The sequence below is a fragment of the Orycteropus afer genome, unplaced genomic scaffold, assembly GCF_000298275.1.
Source record: "Orycteropus afer afer isolate SDZICR_OR568_19922 unplaced genomic scaffold, OryAfe1.0 scaffold00070, whole genome shotgun sequence".
NCBI classification, from domain to species: Eukaryota; Metazoa; Chordata; class Mammalia; order Tubulidentata; family Orycteropodidae; genus Orycteropus; species Orycteropus afer.
Genome location: NW_006921657.1, coordinates 7,220,042 through 7,230,792, shown reverse-complemented (window position 1 = coordinate 7,230,792; position 10,751 = coordinate 7,220,042). Strand labels below are relative to the sequence as shown.

The 10,751-nt window shown below is 48.3% G+C and overlaps 1 protein-coding gene across 1 annotated transcript in view; it reads right to left on the bottom strand.

The window, feature by feature from the left end:
* Positions 1-10,751, bottom strand: part of LRRC20 (leucine rich repeat containing 20) — a 164,303-nt gene that overhangs the window by 57,959 nt on the left and 95,593 nt on the right. Inside the window, exon 2 of the mRNA XM_007940656.1 lies at positions 9,196-9,345. Coding sequence (XP_007938847.1) covers positions 9,196-9,345 — 150 coding nt within the window. The remainder of the gene's footprint in view (positions 1-9,195; positions 9,346-10,751) is intronic.

Here is a 10,751-nt window from a genome sequence, read left to right as displayed (position 1 = left end):
TTGCTCTACATCCTACATTGGTGAGTAGTGACTGGGGTCTTAAAAGCTTTCAAGCAGCCATCTAAGATGCAGCTAATGGTCTCCTAGAGTTGGAAGAAGAATGCAAAAAAAAAAAAAAGGGCATTTAGAAGCAATCAGCCCTAGGACCCGATGGCCCTTGAGACCAGAAGAACTGGATGGTGCCTGGCTACCAATGCCAACCACTCAGGAAAGGATCAAATCTGGAGATCCTGGATAGGGTGGGAAAGAAAACGTGGAACAAAATCCAAAAACTCAATAACGACCAGAATTACTGGTCAGATGAACTCTGGTGAGACTCCCAATACCATGGCCCTGAAATACATTCAGCCCCTGGAATAGAACTCACCCCCAGGTGTGGGCTCTCAGCCCAATAGTTAACAAGATGTACATGCAGACCACTAAACCCAGGATGCTGCACCCACACACTCAATGGTAGTACATCCCTTGGAGCAGTGGACCATGGGACACCAGAGGACCAACATTCAAACTGAGGGAGTGCAGGACAGACAGGAGTGCATGATTGTGAGGGGCACAGGGGGAGGGTTGCAGGGAAGGGAGAAGAGGAGGCTGGGTTAGGGTTAGACATGGCGAATGGGGACTGAAACTAATTGTACGCGTGATGTTGAATGTAAAACAAGCTAAAAAAAAAAAAAATGTGCAGGGCAGTCATAAACCACTTGGTCTTTGCCCCACTGAGGTCAGCCAAGTAACTCCAGGGGTCAGACGCCCTTGAGGACTAATGGGAAAAATGGATGCAGAAGACGACAACCAATTCCCCATCTCGGTATCAGGAAGGAACTCTTGATCACCATCAACAGATGTGAACAACCTGGGGGAGATGGACCCTCCCAGACCCCCCTACTCCTCAGGTGCAATGAGGGAGCAAGAAGATGTGTGCCCCAAAGAGAGCAGGTTTGATTCCAGACTAAAGCCAAGAAGCCAACGTCCAATTGATCCATACAATGCTTCAATGTGAGCCCAACTTTCCCAGCATATTTCTGGATCCCTCTTTCCTTTCTTCAGCTCAAGAAAAGTAAGCCCAGTGGGCTGTAGTGAAGCAGGGAGGAGGGAAAGATGAGCCTGAAACTCCACCATCTTTCTCTTATTTCGGGTCACCAGCCCCCCTCGCCATTCTTTCCTGACAGCCTTTCCAGGGCTGCTCCCCAGGGTTTGGATTGTTTGTTGTGGTCAGTGACCCCCTCCTTACCTCCGTTCTGGAGCTCTGACATACACTGTTTCACTGGTACACAGCCCCTTCCTGCTCCCAAATTGCTCCCATGACTCCTGACCATGGAAATTGGCAGCTTTGATGGTCTGACCTAAGGAACAGAGAGATACCCTCTCCCTGTCTGTATGAACTCAGCTTTTGCAAACCAGCTTCTCTAAGCCTCTGTTCACATCCACCCCACATACCAGACATATCAGAGGGGGGCCTCAGAGCAGAAAACACAGTTGCCTGGCCCCATGCAGTTGGCCAGAGGTAAAGATAAAGCCTTACTGTTTGCATCCCTCCCTGTCCTGACTGCTGAGATTAAAAAAAAAAAAAAAAAGTTGCCATTGAGTCAATTATGACTCATGGCGACTCCTTGAGTGTCAGAGTAGAACTGTACTCCATAGGGTTTTCAATGGCTGATTTTTAAAAAGTAGCTCATCACGCCTTTCTTCCAAGGTGCCTCTGGATGGACTCAAACCTCCAACCTTTTGGTCATCAGCCAAGCTCATTAACCATTTATACCACCCAGGGACTCTAATTGCTGAGGTAATGAGGAAAATTGCCACATTTTCTCTGGCAGCAAATAACTGAGCTGCCAAGAAGACTGAAGAGTCCCCTGTGGTGAGGCAAAGACATCTGGTGAGCAGCCAGGAGCCATTCACAGGCAGGCTTCTCCACAGGGAATGCTTGGCTCATGGGCATGTCTTAGACAGCACACAGGTAAGGGTCCAGCCTGCCCAGGAAGCCATGCAAGCCAGGAGTTTATGGCTGACTGGCATCTCCCCATAAGGGAGTGCTCAAAGGATACATACTGCAGTAAACATTGGAAAGAGGAAAAGAAGCCCATTTGCTGCTGAAAAAATCACAGTATAAAATGAGCCATGGTCCAAGAGACCATCCCTTCTCCACACTGCTAGAGGGGCCAGGTGATAGCTCCCCTAATTCAGTGGTGAATTAAGAGCCCTGAGGGGCCAGGTCTGATGAGGTGGGGGTGGGGGGCTCTGCCAGACCAGGTATTCTCCAACTGCCAGGACCTCTGGCCATTGAGTGTCCACAGAGGTACCTGGCCTGGCTAACCAGGACAGCCTGAGACCCTTGCCCACCCGTGTCCAGATCAAAGATGAACTGGGGAGTCCCTGGGTGGTGCAAACAGTTAACACTCTCACTCCTAACTGAAGGGTTGGTGCTCTGAGTCCACCCAAAGCCACCTCAGAAGAAAGGCCTTGCTATCTACTTCTAAAACATCAGCCACTGTAACATACTACACAAAAATACTTCCTACTTTGGCGAGTAGCGACCGGGGTCTTAAAAGCTTGTAAGCAGCCATCTAGATGCAATGATGGGTCTCTCCTCATCCAGACCAAAGAAGAATGAAGAAAACCAAAGACACATGGAAACAATCAGTCCAAGGGACTGGTACACCAGGTGATCCTCAGCCTGTATGACCATGAGACCAGAAGAACTAGATGGTGCCCAGCTACCACTGTCAACCACTCAGAGGCGGACGGACATAGGAGATCCTGGAAAGAGTGGGAGAACAATTTGGAACAAAACTCAAAATCATTTAAAAAATAGTAATAATAAATACCAGGTTTGCTGGTCTGATAGAGCCTGGTAAGACCCCTGAGACTATGGCCCCTAGGTACCCTTCAGGTCTGGAACTGAACTCACTCATGTGGCTTCCAGCCAAACAACAGACATGCATATGGGGTGAACATTTACATCATGAAGACACACTCCTTGGAGCAATCAATCTTGGGAGAATAGAAGGGCAGTGTTTGCACAGGGATACAGCTCAGGAGGCAGGAGTGCACGGGAGGGAAGGACATAGGGAAGAGGTAACTACAGGGAAGAAGTGGGAGGAGAGCTGTTACACTGTGGGGAATTGCAGTCAATGTCATGAAACAAAATGTGTATAGACTGCTGCATGGAAGATGAATTTGCTCTATAAACTTTCACCCAAATCACAATAAAAATTAAAAAAAAATTAGCCACTGAAAACCCTATATAGCACAACAGTACTCAGACACACATAAGGTCATCACAAGTGGGACTCCATAGCAACTGTAACCTTTGCACAAACCAAATCTGGTTAGTCTAGGCATCACCACTGTGTCCTGCAGCCCCAGAAATAAATAAATAAATAAAAAAACATAGCAACTGTAACCTTTGCACAAACCAAATCTGGTTAGTCTAGGCATCACCACTGTGTCCTGCAGCCCCAGCAGCAATTTCCCTTCTGCTTGCACCACTGTCACCAAGGCTTTGGAGGGCAGAAGGACCTCACAACACCCCCCTCAGTATTTGTAGAAAGATAAAACATTGGGACTTGGCACTCAAGGCCCTGTGCAACAAAGGTCCAGCCTACAAGACCATCTCCTGCCTGGTCATGATGGCCCCTGTGTCTGCCTCTCTCACTTCCTGACCTCACACCTTTATTCACATTATTTTTTCTGCCTGCGATGCCTTTCTTTGCCTCTTCCACGTGGACTATTCCATCCCATTCTCCAATCAAACCCACTGCCATTGAGTCAATTAGACTCAAGCAACCTTCATTGGGTTTCTGAGGCAGTAAATCTTCATGGAAGTAGACTGTCGGGTCTTCTTTCCATGGAGTGGCTGGTGGTTTGAACCACCAAACTTCTGGTTAGCAGTCAAGTGGCTTAAGAACTGCGCCACCAAAGCACATGACCTTCCAAACCCTCCCAAATGTCCCCACTTGGACAGAAGGCTCCCTTGGGCCAACTCCTGATGACACACTCTATCCCTCTGCTCTGTAACATTCAGTCTAGCACTGTTTCCCTAGTCATTTCCCAAATACATCTCTCATCTTCCTAAAATATGCTATTATCGATTGAACTTATCCCCCCAAAAGAAATGTGGGAGTCCTAACCTCTGTACCTGTAATGTTATGTTAATGAGGCCATGCAGAGTAAGGGGGGTCCTAAAACTAATCACTTCTGAGTTACAAAGAGAAGAGCAGACACAAGAAACACACACAAGGGAAAGATGCAAAGGAATGCCAAGCACTGCAGGCAGCCACCAGAAACTAGGAGAGGCTGAGACCCTGGTCTGAACTTTTAGCCTCCAGGACCGTAAGAAAATAAATTTCTGTTCTTTAAAGTCACCTACTGTAATATGTTTTCCTTGTGGCAGTACTAGGTAACTGAGACAGTGCTTCAGGAACTTCCTCTTATACATCTGGTAAGTGCCTACTTAACTGTCAAATCCCCACTTCATGCCGTTTCCTCTGGGTGTGTTCTGACTCCACGTCCACCTAAGGCAGAGTTGCTTCTGCCTCCTCAATGCACCCACAGGACTTTAGGGACTCTGTGAGATCACATTATATTGTGGTTTTTGCTTATACACCTGTGTCTCCTGCTGGACGACCAGCTCCTCAAAGACAAGGTTGAATTCCAGTTTTCTGGTCATTCCCAATGTTGGGTTGCAACAAAGATAAGAGGAGATGATGCGTGTAAAGCACTTAGCACTGAGACAGGCACACTAATCACCCATGAATTTGGGCTCACATGTTATTCTTCACCTGTTTATCCTGCTGTTGGGCCCAGAACAGGTGCTCATGAGGATTTGCTGCACTGAATAGCAAGGTAGGGGTGTGTCTCACACATTTCTAGCCTGGTAAGCCCCAATGCATATGAAGTGAAAAGAGTTGAATAACCTGCCCTAGGAAGAAGAGGGGAGAAAGAGCCCCAAGAGGAGGAAGGGGCAGAAGAGCCACAGTCAAGCATCGAGGCCCACTCACCTTGCCAAGAAACCCATAGGCTTTCTGCCCTTAGGACAGATCCCAATTCTGCCACCGGCTTCCTCTAGTCTTGCTCTTGCCTGTCCATAACAGACAACAAGAGCATGGCTACGCTTAAAATATGACCCACCATGATGGAGGCATGAACCTAGTAGAAAAAATCCCAGGATACCCATGGGAGGCAATCAAGCAGGCAGCGAGGAAGCCGGGCCCTCTCTCCCCAGCACTGGGGCAGTGCCACTTCCACCAAGAACCCTGAAGACACTGGCAGGCTGCGCCTCCTCTTCAAACGTAAAAGAGAGTGCTTCTGTTTGAAAGAGAAGCCACAGCAAAGGCTCCAGCCCAGAGCCATCTCCACAGGAGCCCCTCCCTGCCCGTCACCTCCTCCCTCAATCAGTTGTCTCTGAAATCGAAATAACTGGCGTGCTATGGCCTTCCTGTTCTTATCTGAGGCACTGAGGCACTGAGGCACTGAGGCACTGAGGCACTGAGGGGGAGTCAGGAGTCACTAGGCAGTAAAAAGTTCAAACAGCATCCTTCAATAGACTTCCAACCAGAGGGGTATGATGATACAGCACCACTGCCCCTTCCCACACTGCTGCTCTTGGGAAGAACTCATTCCTCTTCTCTGCAGTACAGTGTTTTGTCCGCTGTAGTATAAGGGGCAGTGGTGGACATGGAAGCCAAAGCTTTCAAGGGATTTGAAGTTTGGGCAGTGCCTTGTGGGATGAGGGAGTAGGCCTACTCCAGGAGCAGGATGAGGAGTACAGATCCTCCCTCAGTGGACTGTGAGTGAATCAGTGTTTCGGCCACAGGAACTTGCTTTATCATCATACCCCTCTGGTCAAAGTCTGTTGAAGGATGCCATTTGAACTCTTTACTGCCTAGCAACTCCTGACAGCAGGAGCTGTGGTGGCGTAGTGCCTAAGGCACTTGACTGCTAACCAGAAGGCTGGCAGTTCAAACCCACCAGCCACTCCTCAGAGGGAAGATTGGGCAACTACTTCCATAGTGACACCGCCTCGGAGACCCAAGGAGGGGTCGCTGTGAGTTGAATCAACTCAACGGCAGTTGAGTTTTTAATACTACAGCACTCAGTGTGGCAGACAAGTGTGCCCTCCAGCACTGGGCTTCTTCACAGAGAGCCCCTGACCTGGTTGATACCCTCTTTCTCCCCCTGCCTCCAGACACTGGCCTGGAGCATGGCAGAGCTCCAGGGTAGGGTGAGTAAATGAAAGGCCCCAGACAACACCCCACCATCCATTTTCTATCTTCCTGTCCTCCTCTGGAAAGCAAACATGCAATTCCAATTAGATACAACACTAGGGGACCCTTAAGCTAAGTAAGGCAGGTGGCCTGGAAGGGGAGCCCTGGTCGAGGAGGTGAAGACTTGGGTTCCCATCTTGGAGCTGCGGCTCTGAGATACTGAATAAGTCCCTTCCCCTCCTTGACTTTCCTTTTCCATCCATGAAATGAGGTGGCAAAGACAGTGCTAATATTTCATGGGAGATTCTTTTAATGGCCTATGGGCTAAATCTAGCTTGCACATGTGTTTTATTGGCTTGATATTACGTAAAAATTGTGAAACTCATAAAAATCCAGATGTCTAGCTTCTATTAAGTAAAATAACCAGAAGAGTTGACTGTTGTTGTTATGTGCCATCATGTCGGCCCCCACTCATAGCGATCCCACCTTGGGTTTCCGAGGCAGTATCACTACGGAAGTAGATTGCCCCATCTTCCTCCTGAGGAGTGGCTGGTGGGAAGAGTTGACTACACAAGTCCATTTTCGTACATGGCACACCTGGCTGAAGCTGACTAGTAGCTGCTCCTTCTAGACAAGCAATATACTCTTTCATTTGCCACAGTCTCCACCATTCCCTATTGTAATATACCCAATTGGAATCACCCATTATTGACATACTTAATGTCTCTTCAGCACTTCGATTTAAAATCCCTGAATTTTGGCTCTCAACTTTGGCTGCCAGCACTTCAGAATGACCAATGTAGGTTTTAACAAATGCCTAGACCCAAGGCTAGGAGCTCTGGTAGCACAGTGCCTAAGGCACTTGACTGCTAACCAGAAGGCTGGCGGTTCAAACCCACCAGCCACTCCTCGGAAGGAAGGTTGGGCAATCTACTTCCATGGTGATACCTCCTCAGCAACCCAAGAAGGGGTCGCTATGAGTCGGGGCCGACTCGACGGCACACAACAACAGACCCAAGCCTATGCCCAGATATTTTGATTCAACTGGTCTTAGGGGGCATTGGTGGGTGTAGAAAAGCTCCTCAGGTGATTCTAATGCCAGCCAGGGATGTGAACTACTGGTCCAGTAGTGGCTGTGAGGACCTGTCTCCCCATGTAAAGAAGCAGACACCAGGAAAGGAAGGGTGGGGAAAGCAGGCCAGGTTAAAAGCACACACAGGTACCTCTGAAGATACAAGCTGTGCACTAGGGTCACCACCACTGGCACTGTCACCAGTTATAAGCACTTTAGCTTTTCTAGAATAGATGCAATGAGTTCTGAGGGCTTCTTCACTCAGACCACTCCTTCCTCCCTGTCCTTTTGTTAAACAGCCACTGTACAAATTGCTGCCCACCCCTGGACTGTGTTTGCTAATCCATGCCTCTCTCTCTTTCTGAGCCCCACCCAATGCCCACATCTCCTCGAGGAAGCCTGCCCAGCCTAAAATCAGCTACAAGAGAGATACTGGTTATAGTCTCTCTCACTTCATCAGCATTTTTGGTTGCTTCTCTAAACAAATCTTAGACCTTTGTCATGGTTCTATCACATAGAGAACTCCAGAAGGCAGAAATTTCCTCTCCTGTGCCTCCTGTGGGAGCTCTGGTAGCACAGTGCCTAAGGCACTTGACTGCTAACCAGAAGGCTGGCGGTTCAAATCCACCAGCCACTCCCTGGAAGGAAGGTTGGGCAATCTACTTCTGTAGTGATACTGCCTCGGAAACCCAAGGAGGGGTCACTATGGGTCGGGTCCGACTCCACGGCAATGGTTGCATTGCATTTTTTGGTTTGTGCCTCCTGTGCCCTCCCCAAATTTCCCACCCCACCAGTTCCTAAGCACATACCAAGGCCGCAGCTCCAACCTGTGGGTCACTGCAGGGGTCAGTCAGTCCATTGTGTTCGTCCATCCAGAGGATCCATTTGAGAAGACTCTGAAGTGCCCATCTGATGGCTTCCTGTCCATCTCCCTGCTTATACCTCTGCCCACTTGCTCTGTATGTGCCCAGCAGAGAAAATGCCAACATCCCTGGCATCTGTTATTGCTGAACTGAGGGAGCTACTTGGGAGGACAATGTTCGATCGAGGGAGATAAGGGGCCTTGATCAGGACTACTGAGAAATAACTACCCCTGGGCCTCAGGACCTCAAATACTTGCTGTCTGTTCAGAACAAGAGGCACTCCAGGGTCTACACCCTGCCCCTGGGTGTGGCAGTTAAGGTTATGTGCCAATTTGGCTGGGCCTGGTTTTGAGTGGTTGGGCAGCTGGTTGTAGTTATTCCCCATGATGAGACTGGTAATCAACTCCATGGTGGAATCTGCCACGAGCAGCTGAGTAACTGCCTTAGGGATGTGGTCTGCTTCCAGTATAAGGAGAAGCTTTGGGAATTCACTGCAGCTTTTAGCACACTTGGACCCAGAATGTAGCTGAGTCTTCATTCACCAGTCTGCCATGTTTCCTGCCGATCTTGGGACCATCTCTGGACTTGAACTAGTGGTAATCTTGGGACTGTGCCATTTTACTTGTCGACCTTGGGTTTGTCAGCCTCAGCAGCCAGCAGTTGCCTGAGTGAAGAGATGCCTCCAGCTCCAGTGGGTCAGGAGCAAGAGGCAGAGCTGAAGCCCAAGGTCGAGGGGCTTTCACCCAGCCCCTAGAGGTGGCACTTTGAACTCGGACTTCTAGCCTCCTAAATCGTAAGAGAATAAACTCCTGTTTGTTAAAGCCACCTATTTGTGGTATTTTCTGCTAGAGCAGCACAAAGTAACCAAAACACTGGGTCAGTGTGATTCACCAGCCAGCCAGATGCAGGAGCAGCACCGACAGGGAGGACACAGGTCATCCTCAAAGCCTATCCTGGGAATGATTTCATGGGTCTAGCTGACCAGTGACTGACAGAAAGAGAGCCTAAAGGATTAAGGGTGGTCACGCCCTCCTGGCCTGCACTGCCCAGGGCCTACCTCGTAGCTGACTGAACGTGGTCATAAACTTGCTGGTGAGGGACTTGAGCTCATTGTTGGCAAGCGTGATGAGGTGGATCTGGTCGGAGACATTCCGCAAGACCTTGTAGATGCCGATGGGGAAAGAAACCAGCTTGCACTCGGCCAGGTCTGCAGCCAAAGGACAAAGACAGGCCAGAGTTATCAGCTGCAGAGGCCCAAGAACCTGCCCCAAACCCACAGAGATACCATCTCCCATCCAAGCCTCCCTACCTGTCTCCCCTATGCTAGATGTAAGACCCTGCCATACTCTTCCAGGAACCTTCCCAGCACCATTATCTCACACCTGTCCCTCTCTCACACCCTGAACCTTAGGATTTTTTAACAGCATGTTCTCTACGACCACAGGTACTAGTTAGAAGGCAGAGTTTTGCTGGCACAATGACAGCCAGCATTCACAACCTTGAGGCCCTGCGAAATCTACAAATCTCTTTGGAATCATCAGACTTCACAGTGAAGGAGAAGTTTTAAGACTACTTCTTTGAAAACAGGCAATTCATATACACTTCGTGGTTTGATCTTCTTCCCAGTCCTGCCATTCTGAAGCCAAGCCTTGTACAAGCAGCAGCAGGAAGCTGCTAGGGATTACCATTACTCGTTGCCGTCAAGTCGATTTGGACTCGTGGCGATCCCATTGTTACAGAGTAGAACTGCTTCATGAGCTTTTCTTGGCCGTAATCTCTATGGAAGCAGATTGCCAGGTCTTCCTTCTGCAGTGCTATTGGGTGCATTTGAACAGCCAACTTTTAGTTTAGTGGATGAGCACAAACTGATAAAGAAGACACAAGTCATCTTTGACTACCATGTGATCCAGCAATTCCATTCCTAGGTATATACCCACAAGAAATGTGTATGTCCACACAGAAACTTACAAATGTCCATAGCAGCATTATTCATAAAAAAACAAAATGTGGAAACCCAAATGTCCATCAGCTGATAAATGGATAAACAAAATGTAGACTATACATACAATGGACTGTTTTCAGCCATAAAAAGCAATGAAGTACTGATACATGCTACAAGATGAATAAACCTTGAAAATTTGTGCTAAATGAAAGAAGCCACTCACAATGGACTATACTTCGTAGGATTCCATCTACACAAAATATCCAGAATAGGAGCTATAGGAGCTCTGATAGCACAGTGCCTAAGGCATCTGACTGTTAACCAGAAGCTGGTGGTTCACTCCATGGAAGCAAGACTGGACAATCTACTTCCATAAAGATTTACTGCCTTGGAAACTCAAAGGGGGTTGCTATGAGTCAGGATCAACTCGAGGGCAGTGGGTTTGGATTTTTTTTCCCCCTGGGTCATAGAAATAGAAAGATTAGTAATTGCCTACAGCTGGGGGGAAGTGGAAGCTAAGGGGTATGGGGCTTGTTTTGGGGTTAATGAAAATGTTCTGAAATTGGACTGTGGTGATAGTTGCACAACTCTGTGAATATACTAAAACCACTGAATTGTATTCTTTAAAGGGATGAATTGTATGGTAAGTGGATTATATCTTAATAAAGCTG